Source organism: Ursus maritimus, unplaced genomic scaffold (assembly GCF_017311325.1).
Source record: "Ursus maritimus isolate PB19 unplaced genomic scaffold, ASM1731132v1 scaffold_12, whole genome shotgun sequence".
Lineage (NCBI taxonomy): Eukaryota > Metazoa > Chordata > Mammalia > Carnivora > Ursidae > Ursus > Ursus maritimus.
Window position 1 is genome coordinate 71,581,121 of NW_024423564.1, and position 15,620 is coordinate 71,596,740.

At 60.5% G+C, this 15,620-nt stretch overlaps 1 protein-coding gene across 1 annotated transcript in view; it reads right to left on the bottom strand.

The window, feature by feature from the left end:
• Window positions 1-14,984, bottom strand: part of FOXO6 (forkhead box O6) — a 21,007-nt gene extending 6,023 nt beyond the window's left edge. Inside the window, exon 1 of the mRNA XM_040626702.1 lies at window positions 14,376-14,984. Coding sequence (XP_040482636.1) covers window positions 14,376-14,789 — 414 coding nt within the window. The 5' untranslated portion in view covers window positions 14,790-14,984. The remainder of the gene's footprint in view (window positions 1-14,375) is intronic.
• Window positions 14,985-15,620: the final 636 nt, after the last annotated feature.

The following is a 15,620-nucleotide window of genomic DNA, read 5'->3' on the forward strand; positions in this document are numbered from 1 at the left end:
GGGGGGGGGGGGTCGGACCGCCCTAATTTGGAAGGGAAGCCATGTTGGGGCAGAGGAAAAGCCCAGTGGCTTACATCCATCCCACCCCATTGTCCCTCGGAACCCAGGCTAGGGAGGCTGGGCCCTGCGGAGAGGAGGCTGGTGCAGGGAAAGCGCATGGGCTCTGCTGCTGGATCTGGATTCCAGTTTTGGCTCCAACATCCCATGAGCAGTGCAAGTCTGGGGGCAGGATGCTTTGAACCTCTTTTCCTCAAACAGCTACCTGCGCCCACCCTTGCCTCCCTACAGCCCTCTACCACCAGCGGTCAGAGTGGCCCTTTAAACAGCCTGGATCACGTCCAGTCCTGCCCAGAACCCTGTGACGCCCCCCATCTCACAGTAAAGAACGAAGGCCTTGCCTTAACCCACAGGCCCCTCCGTGACCTCTCAGACTCCTCCCCTAACACTGTCCCGCGTGAGTCCTCCCTCCTGTTCCTTGAACCTGCTAGGCGCGGTCCCGTCCTGGGGCCTGTGTCTCAGGGGAAACTGTTCGCCCAGACACCCCCATCAATCTCTCATCTCTTTCGAGTCTGCGTGCAGATAGACTCTTTTGCAACGAGGCCCACCCTGACCACTCTAACCCTTTTCCTCCTCCCTGCCATTTCTTGGCCCCTTACCTGCTCTCAATTTTTCTAAAGCAATGATCACTTTCCTAATTAATAGACAGTTTGTATACACACATTAATAAATTAATATGTAAGTTCTATATAAATATATACTTTATTTATATTCTGTATTTATTATTTATTGTTGGGTCTCCCTCACATTAGGATCTAAGTTTCATGAGGGATTTTTGTCATTCGTGACCATACCTCATGTGTTTGATGCACACCAGGCATTTAACAAATGCTCACTGAACGAATGAATGAGAGAGAGAGTAAGGGGGTAATACTGGGTTGCAGGGAGAAGAAGTAAAGGAAATGGGGCAGAGTAGTTGGCACATGAGAGGGGCTTCCCCAAACTGGGCTGAGAAGGGAACATGGGCAGAATGAGAGACAAGCATGGGGCGGAAGAAGTCAGGAACAGCCTGATACACAGAGGGAGGCTCAGAGGAGGGTCAGGGCTTCCGTGAGAAATGAGGAAGGTCTGGGGGGGGGGGTGACCCTGCACCTGTCCACCCCAGACTCCCTCCCCGCTCTCTCCCACTGCCCAGACAGACTTGAGTCATCCAGGGCCTAATGGGGCCAAAGTCTCTGAGAGCCTGTCCCCCCTGGGCAGGAATACACGCTGGGAGCCCCGGGGGGAGAGAACCACCTCAGCCCTGCTGCCGGTCCCTCCCGCACAGACAGGGTCGGATCCATTTGGTGACGGCGGCTTTCTATCCAGCAGGACGCCCTCATTTATTCCCAGGACACCCTTTGCCCACAAGCAGTAATGCATTCATCTGACAGCACAACCCCATTTATCCAGCACCCCAGTCCCATTTATCCAGCAAGTACAACCTCATTTGCTAACAGCACTCCATTCACCTGATGGGCCCCCTCATCTATCCAGCAGGACACCCTCATTTATCCTCCAAGTCTGAGTCTCTCCGTCTGCCTGTGGTGGGCTGTGCTCTCTGCCAGTGCACCCGACGGGTCCTGCAGGACGTCATCTCTCCTACAAGTACTCCTCATCCCCTGACAGGACAACCTCATCTATCTCATAATGCAGCCTCACCTTGCCTCCAAGTACCACCTCATTCCCTGACAGTACAACCTCGTTTATCTTCTACTACAACCTCATTTCTCCTCCTCGCACAGCTCCATTCTCTGATAGCTCGCCTTCCTCGGAGCCAAAGCCCCACCAGAGCCCCTGGGGTGGGGGGAGAACGTGGAGATAAGAGTGGTCTCCCCATTCCGGTCCCCTGCCTACAGAGGGCTGCCTGGCACTAGGACTCTGTCCCGTCTCCGCCCACCCAAAAGGGCCCATGGACTCAGACTCGGAGTTCTAGATTGCTCAGCCCAGCCAGTGCCCCACCATTACCCCACTTTCCATTCTGTCCCCTCTAGGGTTCAAAAGGGCCCACGGGATTGATTTCCTCCAGCTCCCCAGTAGGGAAAAGATCCCATCTGGTTTGATTTGTAGCTTTTGCTGATTTCTGCGGCATGGATACTCCCATCGCAGCCAATTTTAAGCTGCCAGCATGATGTCACTGAGTACAGAACTGGGAAGAAGTGTGCAGGACCGGCTTTCTGAGCCAAGGCAAGCCAGCCCCAGCACACCACTGGCACGTGCTTCAAATACCAAGGCAGGAGAAGGGCACCACCTATCACACGCCAGACCCAGGCTAGGTTCTTTAGATGCATTTCTTCTTTCAATCCTGATAGCCATCCTGCAAATAGGTGCTGCTATTTTCCAAAGAGGGGAAAGTGGGCTTGGGAGGGTTAAATGATGCCTAAGGCCACAAAGCTGGGCAGTCATGGAGCCAGGTCTGGGTCTCAGAGCTGTTGAGTTCCAAAGCCAGGCCTCTTCCCACCGCCTCCCGTAGTGTGGCAGGGGACACCATCCCGCCCACCTCAATGGCCATCCCTGCCTTGGTTCTCAAGCCCAAGCTTGCTGGCTTTCATCAGACAGGAAACCCAAGTCTTGTGTCCCCTACCCACCACAAGTCCTATGCTACCTCCTGGCCTTCCTGACATCTGGGGAATTCCAGGGCCCTCCCAGTTCAGTCCTAGGACCCGTGCCCATCCATCCAAGCCCAAAGCCAGGTACGGACACCTCTCAGGTTCTATCTCTGACCGAGGTTCAGCCCAGCCCCTCCCTCAGGAAGCTGACCTCACCTACCCAATGGTGATGATGATCCCTGGGCACAGACCACCTCTGGGGCTGTGTGAGTTCTCTGATCCCCTCCATGGCTCCCATTGGCCTTCTCCCTCCTTCCTTCCCTCCCTTCTTGCATGAAGAAAGGTTGAGAGCAGGGTTGGAATCCCAACTGCCTTCATGTGACCTTGGGCCTCCCCTGTAAAAGAGGGTAACGATATTCCTGGGGAGGGTTGGGACCTGGATGGGATCCTGCACGTCAAGAATCTCATCCTCTCCCTAACTCAGAGCCCCAGGAGCAGCCCCTGTCCCACCTTTACCCCCTACCCGACTCTGGAGCCCCAGGCTGGCCGGGAACACACGCCTGTCTCAGAGCCACAGTCTCTCCAAGGGTCACTTGCTCGGCCACCTGGGCTAAAGCTGGGGTGCTCAGTCCAGGCAGGCTTCCTGGCAGAAGGGGGTGACCTGGAGAGGCCTGAGGCCTTGTGCAAATCCTTGGTACCAAGGTCTGTAGTGGAGGAGGAGTAGAAGGGCAGGTGGGGGCACCGGGGTCACAGATGTCAACAGGGGATTGGGCTTGGGGTCAGCAGTGGAACAGAAGTGGGCAGCCAGGGACCAGGAGGAACCAAACGTCCAAAGCAAGGCATGAGGTCAAAAGACAGGCCCTGGCACCCCCCCACCCCCACCCTCGAGATAGCGGGGCCCCCACACCTAGCCTGGGTACAAGCAAACCGGCAGCAGAAGTCAAAGCTCTCCTCTACTCCAGACCCCAAGGCTCCTCATCTCCTGTGGGCTTGGGTCCAACTCCAGACCGACATACAAGAACCCTCTGAGGCTCCACAGCCTCATCGCCCCCATTCCCTTCCGCCCGCCGGGGCTCCAGCCGCCCCGGATGTCTTACTCGGCCAGGCCTTTGCACACTCTGCTCCCGGGGCTCCTCCCTCCCCGACTGATGACCAGTTCCTGCTGCTCCAGCAAGGCGAGCTCTGGGACGTCTTTCTAGTCCCCTCTGCAAATCCCAAAGGCAGTTGTTCCCACCTCAGTACTGCTGCAGGACTAAAACCAGAGTATAATCCGGCAGGAGTCGGCCTCCGCACTTGAACTTTATGGGGCAACCCCTGGCTCACAGGAAGTCAACGCCCGCGACGGAGCCCTCAGCAGCCGTGAGCCACTCAGGCCTGGCAATTCTCTGCCACTTCTGCTCAGCAAAACCTCAGGCCAGAGTTCCAGACCTTGCCTCCTCACTCCTGCTCTCCCCTCCAGTTCCTGCTGCCTCTGCCACCGCCCTGCTTTTCCTCAGCGCTTCCAGGCTCCTCGGGGAGGATCCAGTCAAGTAAGGAAGGAAAGAAACTACCATTTACTGAGCATTCATTATGTGCTAGGCACCGTGCGGCAACACTTAAACTCTTACTGTCTTTTTAACGATCCTCTGAGTTGGTTTAGTGTGCCTATTTTACAGATGACAAACTGAGGCTCTGAGAGACAGATGGAGCTGCCCAAGGTCACATGGTGTATGTGGTGCTTCGGGAAGGAATTCACACCCAGGGCCCTTGCTCTGCCTCTCATCCTGAGATGCCTCTTAGGAGGAGCCCAGGCCAGACAGAAGCTCTAGGGTGGGCCTGGGGTAGGAGCGGGGGTGGGGCTGTCCACACTGGCTCATCAAGTCCTCCAAAGACTCTTTCCTCCCTCATCCAAGATTAAAGGGGATCCCTAAATGCAAAGCCATCCAGGCCTCTCCCTATCTCTCCTCAATCTGAGCCCCGTCCTTCCCTCTGCATGCAGCACCTCCCTACACCCCTGCCCTAGGCCCTGGGAGCAGCTGCGGTGACCTCACCCAGCCCTGCCCTGGGCCCAGCTCTGGGGAGGGCCCAGCAGCTGTGTCCCAGCCCTGTAGGCTGGCTCCTGGGGGGAAAAGAGGAAGAGTGGGCACAGCGCCAAGAGAACCATCTGCTCTCCCAGGGGCATGGCCACCCGCACAGACACTGGCCTCACCCCCAGGGGCTGCCCTTGGCCCTCTGTCCTTATGCCAAGGGGCTCTAGGAACCCAAAGCAGCCCACCCAGACCGGGGCACCAGCCCTCATCTGCCATCTGTCTTCTGGATTCTGAGAGGTCCTTGCAGGACATGTTGGAGCATGAACGTCCCCTGAAAAATGAACACGTGCTCAGGGTAAGCTCTGGGTGTAGAGGCCAGAGGCCAGGGCTGGGTGTGCTTAACACCGCATGCATGCCCCAGCCCCAGCCCCAGCCTAGCCGCCTGAAGAGCCGGAGATCCCCTGGGGGGAGGGGGGCCTCCAGCCCCTCACATCTGCTCAGCTGGCAGGTGCCTCTGGCAGAGGGCAAGCCCCCTTCCCCCACAGCCCCAGCTCGGGTTACAGAGAAGGCAAGGCCAGCAGAGGACAGGGGGAGGGGACAGGCGGGGTGGAGGAGGCAACACAGCTTCCCAGAGTATTGGGGGAGGGGAATTCAGATCTCTAGATGGGTCTCAGAGCCAGAGAGGGAAGGGCCATCTCCAAGGTCACACAGCCTCCCAGTGGGCAGAGAAGCCCGTGTCCAGGGGCAGGCAACCCTGGGTTCAAGGGTGACCTTGAGCAAACCATTGCTTTCATCTGTGAAAATATTGAGCCTAAAACCTGTCTGCTAGCCTCCCAAGGCCGCGAGGAAGGCTCTGTAGGAGAAAAAACAGCGGGTCAAGCTAGGGGCAGGTGGAAACTTGGACATCCTCAAGAGCTGACACCTCAGGGACAGAAAGGGAGGCATGAGAGGAAGGACCACTCTCCCCCAACACACACACACACACACACACACACGCACACACGCACTCACACAAGGCAGTGTCTCTCAAGGCTCAGGGCCCAGGATCCCCACCCTACACAGCAGCGGGGAAGGGATTCCTTTCCTTTCCCAGAGCAATGTACGACAGGGAGGATGCTTGCTAGGATTTCTTGGGGACTTTATAAGTATCTCTCTTGTAATTCTCACCACAAAGCTTGGACATAAGTCCTATTATCACCCCATTTTGTAGAGGAGAAAACGGGCTCAGTTGCCCAAGGCCACGCAGAGCCAAGTTCTGCTCCTTCCTGCTGCCTCCGAGGCTCCTAACCACACCACAGCCTCACCTCCAAGATCCCCCAGGTATCAGAGGGTGCGGCATGGCACCTCAGGCCTGCTCTTAGACTCTGTGGGCCTCTACCCCTACTCATCTTCTCCCCTGGACCCCAGTGCCAGGCCCCCTGTCCACACCACCCCTGAATGATCTTTCCGCCTCGATCAGTCCCCAGCTTGGAGGGCCAGGTCCCTGGCTGATATTCAAGACTGTTTCCTTTAGTCCCCTGCTTGCTTTCCCAGCCTGTGCTGGGGTCCTGCTGTGCTCTGACCAATAGAACCAGACCCCAAGGGCTCCTAAAGAGTCCTGAGGGTTTGACCTCCTTTGTCTGGTTCCCCTCCCCCACCTCCAAATACCCATAGCTCATTACTGGGCCTTCCCTCGTGACCCTGAGCAATATTTATCCCCCAATCAAATTCAGGAGTCCTCATCTTATCTCCCCAGCTTGACCTGTGGGTCATTCAAGGTCAGGGAGCCAGTTTGGTTCCTCTCAGCAGAGGTAGTGGGTGGCTAACAGGTGTAAGCCTGGGTTAAAGTGAATGGAGGAAGCTGTCATCACCCTTGGGCCTGCAGATGAGGTGAGGAAGTGGGGAGTGAACAGCACAGCATGCCAGTCCGACTTTGCCCTCTGGTCTGGCCTTGTTCTCGGGGAGCTCTGTCTGAGAGAGGGAGCCAGGTGCCCCTTGGAGCCATCCCCCCCAGGCTGGAAGGGCCAAACTAAGACAGAGCAGAGAGACAATGATGGAGATGGGGAGGGGGCAAGGCGTGGCAGGGGATGAGGGTGTGTGTGTGTGTGTCTGTGTATGAGCTTGGATTGGCCTGGCCTGAACATGGGGCGAGCGAGGAGTTAGCCCCTGGAGTTTTATTTACGTCACTTACAGCAGGATGCAGTAAAACACACTTTCTTTCTCCAGCCTTAGTTTCCTCCTGAAACGGGGAAAGTCACAGCAGCAGCTTCACAGGGTGCTGCGAGACTTAGAAGAAAGCACGTGTGTAATGGCACCTGGCGGCTGAATCCTGGGCCAGCATAGTTCAGTGTAGCCGATTCGAGGGTCAGCAGAGCCGAGTGATGTGGCTGGAGAGACTGCCTGGGACCAGGGGGCCAAGGCCTTGAGTGTCATGCTAAGTGAGGCCCCTGAATGGGACCCTGTAGGAACAGCACTACCCTGGACACATAGGGAGCTATCAGAGAAGAGGGGCTGCGACTTTCAGGTCCTTCCTGGGCCAGTTCCAGAGGCTTGCTGAGTCTTTACGCCACCACGCCTCCTCCTGCAGCCAAAGGCCCTCAGTGGCAGAGGGCATCGGCCCCCCGCTGCTGGCTCCATCCTCTCCAGCAGTGTTCTGTACAGCGCGACTCCTAAGAAAGGAGGGTGAAGGTGCTGGGGCTGGAGAATCTGGTGTTGGAGCTGACTGCGTGGCCTTTAATTCTCTGGAGGACCTAAAAAGAGCCAGGAGGAGGGGAGGGGGGCTCCACTCTAAGCAGACTGCTTAGAGAAGCTGGTCTACACTGGGAGCAGAAGTGAGGGACACACCCGAGTCCCGGATGCTACCATCGAAGGCATTGGCTCAGAACCTGGTCCATCAGTAGACGGCGCTGTTAAAATCAGACCCTCTGAGGGTCTGAGATAGAAACTGGGAACCTGCATTATCTGAAAGCCTCTAGGTAACTCTGATCATCAACCAGGTTTGCCAGCAATGAAGGATTTAAGGCAGGAAGTCTTAGAGAGATGCGGTGGGTTCCAGAATCACTTGGGAGGTGGGCTTGTATTCAATCCACCCAAGCACCCAGCCTAGTCTCTCAAAAGTGGCCCAAGGGATCCGTCTAAGAGTCAGCGGCTGCCTTGACGAGCATCTGACAACGGCAGGGGATATGAGGTGTAAAAGTGGCAAAGCGAGGGGGTCCTGAGATCACAGGCAGCAGGGAAAGCAGGAGGGAGGGCAGGGCCTGGCCAAGGCCAGCTGAGGGCCCAGGAGTCCATACAGAGCAGTGCGAGCTTGGCTGGCTCCTAGGGGAACCGAGGAGGCCCAGAGGGCTCTGGAGCATGAGGGAGCCTTGGGGCAGGAGGGCTGGGGTGCTTGGGGCTGAGACTGCATAGCGCTGGGAGAAACATGGGACAGATAGGTCTGTGTCTAAATCCAGGCTTAGCCTCGTCCCAGCTATGGTGCCCTGGCCAAGTGACTTCACCTTTCTTGGCCTCCATTTCCTCAACTGCAAAATGGGGCTATTAACACATATCTGGCAGGGTCCAGGGAGGATGTAAAAAGAGAACGTTTGTGAAGTGCCCAACAGCCTAGCACCCAGACATTAATTCTCTTAATTCTGGTTCCCCTTCCCACAAGAGGCACTCCCCCTTAGAGACCAGAAAGGTTTCTCTGCAAAGAGGGAGGCCCCAGGGGGAGGGTGTGGGAGGCCCCTCCCCCACACGCCACCTGGCCCCCCTCCCACCTCCACATATGGGTTGGGGGGTGGGGAGAGGCAGCAAACAGCCAAACCCTCCCAAACAGGAGTTGGTTTCCATGGTAACCAGGGTGCCAGGAGGAAGGGGGGGCGCTCCAGATCCAGCTGTCCCCCTGAGCACCCTACCCAGGCCCCAGAGCCTTAGTTAGTGCCCACCCAACACCCTGCACCCCCCATCTGTCTGCTCTGAGGGCCGAGGCTGCCATGAGCACTCCCTTCACTGTGTCCAAAGTCCTTCTGCCACCTGGGTATTGCCAGGGTCAGGGTAGGCATCCCCAAGCAGAAGTCCCAAGTTCAAGTCCATCCGCACTTGTAATCACAGGCTTGCACCCCTGAGAAGTCCTATCAGTACGCCGTGCCCAGGGTCCCAACTAACCCCTCATGGCTCCTAGAACCAGAGTGTTTGCCAGTCACAGCCCTGAAAGAACCAGGGACCAAGTAAAGGCCCTTTGGACACCGGTGAGAACCTCAAGGATGAGAATGAGAAAGTGCTTTGCTCCAGCTCACATACTCTGGATCAGGTTCTCTGACCGGTGCTCTGTGGGTGCTCTGTCCGGCCCTCAACCGCTCTGGACTCCGCAACTCCAGCTGACCCAAACAGCTGAACTAATACACCAGGGGCGGAGCCATGCTCCAGGGGCTTGGACCACCGCCAGGGAGAAGGAAGGAAGTGCTAACAACTTTTAAGACCCGTCTAGCAGTAGCATGGGCGGTCCCAGAGGCCAGAGCGCTCAGCCACTAGGGGTGTGTGAGAGGGGACTGAGCTGGGGAAGGAGGCGTTGGGTTCCATGACTCCCCACCTCCCTTAGAGACCCGAAGTCTGATCTGGAGGTGGAAGAAGTGGGCCCCAATGTGCGACCTGTTTCCCAGGTACCCACCCCCAAGTTGTGAGCCTGCAGATAGGGAGGGGCTGCTGGTGAGCCTCCCGCAAGGTAAGGGAGACAGTGAGGGGAGGAGGGGGCTCCCCCAGCTATAGCCAGTACACCCATATCCCAGAAGCTTATAGCCACACCCAGTTCATGACCACCACCCCCACACCCCCTCACCAGACCCAGACAGAGGGGCTTCGGCAGCCCCCGAGACCCTGTGTGGTGGCCACCACCAGCTGCCACTGGAAGACAAGACCCTGGACTGCAAGGAACAAGGCTGCACCCTTTCAAACCCAAACACAAGCCCTCTCCTCCAGCCCCAGTGGCACAGAAAAAGTTTGAGTTTTGGGGTCAGAAAGGGGTTCAATTCCCCGGCCGGACACTTCCTAAGGATGTGACCCCAGGGCAAGTCACTTGTCCACCCGGGAAACGGGATGCTAATCCGCCTCTGGAAACATGGTGGCCTGGATGGGAAGGGATCTGCGCTAGGCTAGGGGGCGCCCCTTTCCAGGCCCTCTCAGCCCTCCCTGTCCCTGGCAGAGGCCCCCAACTCCAGTCAGTCCTGAAGCTGGAGTCCTCAGGGTGTGCAGCGAGGGGGGCCCCAACCCACAGAAAGTGGGGGTTGGGGGGCGCTGAACTTTCGAACCCGCAAACCCCCCGCGCCGTTCATTACCTTAACACGAGTTAAAAATAACCGTCTCATCTCTTTAAATTAGTCTGTCTGCAATTACCGCCTGGCACGGCGCTGCCCGCCATCGTCCCGCTGGAGCGGCGCCAGGTGGCAGGCGGGGCCCTCACCCTGTCTGTCCGTCTGTCTGTCTGCCTGCCTCCCCATTGCTCGTTCTCCCCGCAGCCACCCCAGGGGCCTCCCCGCGACCCAGACTCCGGAGCTCCCCAAGTTGCGCAGGGAGGGGGCCGGGCCTGGGGCTGGCTGGCGGGAACGGGAACGAGGGGGCCGGCGGGGAGCAGGGGACTGGGGTGGGGGCTCCGGAGCAGGGCGGCGGGGGAGGGGCGCCGGGAGGCCCGGGAAGCCGGAAGGGCCCGCAGCGCGCCAGCGCTCGTGGGTGGGTGTGAGCAGGTGGCCGTGGGAGTCTGCCGGGCGTGCCAGCAACTGTGCCAGGAGCGGCTGGCACGGGCTCGTGCCCAGGAGGCGGGCAGCTGCCAGCCCCCCGCTCGTGCACCGCGGGGGGTGAGGACACCCCCCAACCGGGGCTCACACCGCCTCCTCCCGCACCCCCACCAGCCCTTGGGGCTGGGGATCCCCGGAGGACAAAGAAGGAGGAGGGAGCCCTACTGGAGCAAGCTGGAGGGAGGAGAGAAGGGGGAGCCCTCTGCACTCGCAGCCACTGCTCAGCCTGGCTGTAACAGGACCCTCCTCTTGGCCTCTGGATCAGTCCTTCCTTCCACCCCACTAAGACCTACTGGCCAGCCCGGGCCAGATGGGGGTAGCACTACCCCTCCCGATCCCATCCCCCAACCGCAGGGCTGCTCCAGGCCCTGAGGGAGAAGGGAAGTCCCCATCCACTGTGCTCCTCCCCCATCAAGCCTGGGGACAGGAATGGGAGGTGCCCAGGCCTGGCCTGGGAGCTCCCAAGGGAGCTGGCAGCCAGGAAACACAAAAGCAGGCAGAACAACTCCAGGGGCGCTAAGTGGAAGGAGCACCAGGACCCAGGGCAGTCTGGAAGGCTTCCTGGAGGAGTCCTGTTGCTAGGGAAGGTGGGACTGGAGCATCTGGGAGGAAGTGGGAGGCTCTACCTGGATGTCTGACACCACACTTTAAGGACACTAAAGAGGAAGGAGAACCTCCTGTCCAAGCCCTCATTCAGGGCCTGGAGACCCTCTGTCCTGGGAGAAACACTAGCAGCCTCTTTCGTGGCGTTTCCAGCACCAAGGCCGGCCTCTCTGCAGGCTTCAGCCTGTTGGGGGTCATGCACCTGCTGCTGATCTGGCCCCCTCCTGTTCCTATCCGAAGCACCTCTGACTACCTCCCCACATCACAGGTGGGACCACAGGGCAAAAGCCAAGCACAGGGGCCCTTCCTGATCCGGTCTGCTTTGCCTTTCCCCTGCTACCTCCCTGCCATTCCTAGGAGCCAAGGGTTCCAGCCTGGCCCGCTCAACCCTCTGGTCTCCTACAGTTCCCCCTCCCTGCCTTTGCATCTGCAGTCAACATCCCTTGAGAGACTTTCTCCCAAATTCTGCCCCCCAGTGAAGACAGCCCAGGTCAAGTGCCACCTTCTCTGTGAGGGTTTGCCTGGGCTCCCAGGGGGTCTAAACCCACCTTCCCTGCACCCCTGCCCCCACCTCCGGCCCTTCCTGCCTGTAAAATACACAGCCTGGGTGTGGAGCCCTGATGCAGCCTGAAGGCAGGCCCCATGGCTTCCCCGGTGGTCCCCCACTCTCCATCTAACACAGGGTTCCGTATACCCCAGGGATTCAGGTGCAACCCTTCTGTGGGGGAGGGGAGGGAGGAAGGAACAATGGGCCCCAGCCCCAGCACCTGAGGCGTACCACAGCCTCCGCTAAAGCACAGGCTGGCTGGGAGTTGGGGATGGTCCCTCACCAGGTCCCAGAGGGACTGAGTGGGAATGGGGGCAGGGGCAGGAATGAGAGGAGAAAAAAGGCTGGGGGGTGGGGTAGAATGAGGACAGCCACGGACTGAATAAGATGGGAAAGGCCAGAGGCCCCTCTGAACCGCCCTCCTCCAGTGCCTGGGCGGCCTCAGCCAGGACCTGGGTCAGGAGCCCAAGCCTCAGGCTCCGTCTCCCATGCCCCTGCCCCAGCCCAGGCCCAGCCTGCCAGGGCACCATCCTTCTTGAGCCAGGTGCAGGGAGAACCAGTGTGTTCCCAGCAGCGTGGTGCAGTGGAAACCACTTCCAATGGGCAGGCAGGAGTCCTGGGCCATTGTCCCGCAACCTGAGTGAGGAGTTCCATCCCCTTCCAGGGCCTCAGGCTCATTGTCCGAGAAATGAAGTCAGGGGACTAAATAATCTCCAAGCATGTTGCCAGTCACATTCTAGGATTTAGACCTGCCCCTGTTCAAAGGCTGTGTCCCCCTCCCACACCCAGTGCCAGCACGACACTATTCCAGAGGCTCTGTGGGGCTTTGGAGGGAGACACACCTGGATTGGAGTTCAGATTTCCCATCTACCGACTGTGTGACCTTGGGCAGTTCACTCCTCCACTCTGCGCCTCAGTGCCCAGCTCTGTAAACGGTGACAGTGAAACCTACCTCAGGGACTGCTGAGAGCGTGAAGGAGACACCTGGCACAGATGTCTGAAGGTGGCTGATGCCTAGCCCCTAGCAGCCCCTGGATGCCCTGGCTTGGCTCTGAGACCCTCATGAACTGCAGTTCTCCCTCGGCTTCCAGTCTCATGTCTCCTCTTGCCATCTTCCCCCTCCATTCCTGCTCCCTCAAGCTCAAGTGGAGCTCCACTTCCTGCAGGAAGCCCTCCTGGCTTACTCTGGCTCACAGTACCCTCCCCAGCCTCAGCATCCTCTGCACCAGCCACCCGTTCCCTCACACTCTCACCAGACATGAACCGGCGGCGCCTTAGTGCCAGGCTCTATGCTGGGTGCTGTGGGCACAGAGATTGCTCTGCCACCGCCACTGTCTTCTAACTGGTGGGTGGGGAGGGGAAATGAAACAGGATACAAAAGACTGAGCCCTAGGACAGGCAGGGAGAGGGCCAGGGAAGAGGGAGTCCTTAGCTAGCTACAAAGGGTCAGGGAAGGCTTCCTGGAAGGAGCATCTAAACTCTGTGCTCTTGAGGACAAGAAATAATCTGCAGGGAGAAGCAAAAGGTGGGACAGTGCATGGGGACAGGGAGGGAGGTGGGAGCAAATCCCAAGGACAGTACCCACTTAGAAGTAAGTGTTCTCGTGGGGGCTGAGCCCAAGGAGACTGGAGACTCACGGGTGCTCCTCCAACCTGTGCCTCCATCCCATAGTGACCAGAGAGAGACAGAGAAGATGCCAGCATGAAGCCTGAGAGCCATGGGCCGCCAGGTCAGAGCACTGCGGCCCCTACAATGCAGCCACTGGGCAACTAGAGCTGCTGGAGTGCACCAGCCTCCCCTCCTCTGGCACACCTCCTTCCTCTGACCCTGTCTGCACCACTACCAGGTATGGCTCCCTCCCTCCATCTAGGCATGCCTCCCTTGCAGAGACCCCTCTCCCATAGGAAACCTAACAGCTCACAGGCCCTGGGCACAGCACCCTCCCCCGCCAAACCTCCTCCTCCTGCAAAGGCATCGACTATCCCCATTCCCCAACAAGATGGCCAGAGGAGGGTCTGGAGGCCACAATCCAGTCAAGCCCTCCTCCTCTCCCAAGATGGCTCCCCCCCTTTCCACTGGATGGCACTGAGGCCTCCCTAGGGTGCCCCTGCCCCTCCCCTCACCCCCAAATGCATCTGGGCTCAGAAAGCCAGGGAAGTGGAAGCCAGAGAGCCTGGGGTGGAAAGGGACATATCCCCAGCCCTCAATACCCTGCCCTCACACCAGCAGAGGTCATCACCAGCCCACCATGCTGATCCAGGCAAGGGGGGGACAGCAGCTGCCCCATGGAGAACTCAGATTCCAGGTCACCTGACCAGTTCCCCACCCCAGGCTGGCTGGTGCCCTAGGGTGAACTCTTGGCACCACGGGAAGAACTGTGGGCTCAGGGTCGCACTCCTTACCCTGGGGCCAGCTCCAGGGACGGTAGAGGGAAAGATTGGGGAGAAAGCAGGCACTGGCTCCAGGCCATTATTCCGGCTCTTTAAGGAGGGTGCCCCAGTGGAGAGGGCAAAACAAGAGTAACACACAAAGCAAACTCGAGGGGGTTAAGAGCCCCCCCCCATATCCGAGGCCTGGGAGTGGGTTCCTCTGCTATGCCACCGTGGACGAGGTGGGGGTATCCCTCGGGGGGTGCCTCAAAGTGGCAGTCCCCTGTCACCTCACCAGACCTCCCACCCTGCACCCAGAGCACGCACACAGCTGCTCCCAGCACGCCCCCGCCTGTCTGCCGGCCGGCCCCACTCCCTGGGCACACACTCCGTGACCCCTAGGGGTGCCCCAGGGCCTCCCTCCCGACGGCTCGCCGGGAACCCGGACCCACCTAGCAGCCCCTGGAAGCCCTAGGCGGCGACCCCAGCCCCCCTCCCCAGCCGGACGCTCCCACCTTCCAGCCAGCCGAGCTGTTGCTGTCGCCTTTATCCTTGAAGTAGGGCACGTAACGGACCATCCAGTCGTAGATCTGCGAGAGCGTGAGTCGCTTGTCCGGGGCGCTCTCGATGGCTTTGGTGATGAGGTCGGCGTAGGACAGGTTCCCCCACGCGTTCCGCCGGGAGCTCTTCGCTTTCCGCAGCGGTCCGACCTCCGCGCCCAGCGGCGGCGCTGGGGCCATCGCCGGGGCCGTCGCCCGGCGCTCCGGCCCGCAGTCCTCGGCGCCCTCAGCCACCCCTGAACCCAGCGCTCCGTCCTCGTCGCCGGCCAAGTCGGGCTGCGGCAGGGGCCAGGTACACGAGCGCGGCCGGCTCTGCGGCGCGAAGTCCGGGTCCACGTCCACCTGATGCGCTCGCAGCTTCGCAGCCATGGTCCCGCCCGGCTCGGGCGAGGAGGGGAGGGAGACTCCGCGGAGGGTGGGCGGGCGGCTCCGGGATCTGCGCGCCCCGGGGAGGCCCGCGGGAGGGGTCCCTGGCGGCGCCGGCTCAACCGCGGGGCGCCATGGGCCGGGACGCGGAGACAGGGGGCTGGACGCGCTGGGAATCCCGAAGGGAGGGAAAGATGGGGGCAGCGAGGGAGCGGCGGCCCCGGAGCCCAGCGGGCACACACCTCGCCCCGCTCCGCTTCTAGCACCTGCCGCCCGCTTGCTTCTGCAGCCACCACCGCCACCGTCGCTGCCGCCGCTCCCCCGGCGCCGGCCCCGCGCGCGGGCCCCGCTTTCCCGGGACGAGGCCGGATTGCACCATGCCGGAGCCCGAGCCCGTGCCGGAGCCCGCGCCGCCGCCGCCGCCGCCCCGTGAATGCCGCCGCCGCCGCCGCCGCTCCGGCTCCAGCGCCAGCTCCCGCGCCTGCCGCGCTCAGCGCCGGCTGCACCTCGGGATGGGCGGGGGATGGGGAGGGGGCGGGCCCGGCGCGGGAGAGGGCGGGGCGTGCCCGCCCGCGGCCAAGGAATCCTCCGCCTGCCCGGGTGCCCCGCCCGCGGGCTGGGGGTTGGGGCGCGGGGCTCCCGGCTCCGGGCGACCCCGCCGCAGCCCCCGCACGCAACAGCGCCGCCTACGGAGCAGGGGAGGAGAGGCGGGAGCGACCCCGCCCCCTGCTCGGCGCTGGGGGAGGGGGAGCGGGGGCGGGGCCCGAGCTCTCTCATTGGTTCGCAGCCGAGCTGTCCCGCCCACGGACTCGGCAGGATCCCTCCCAGAAGCGC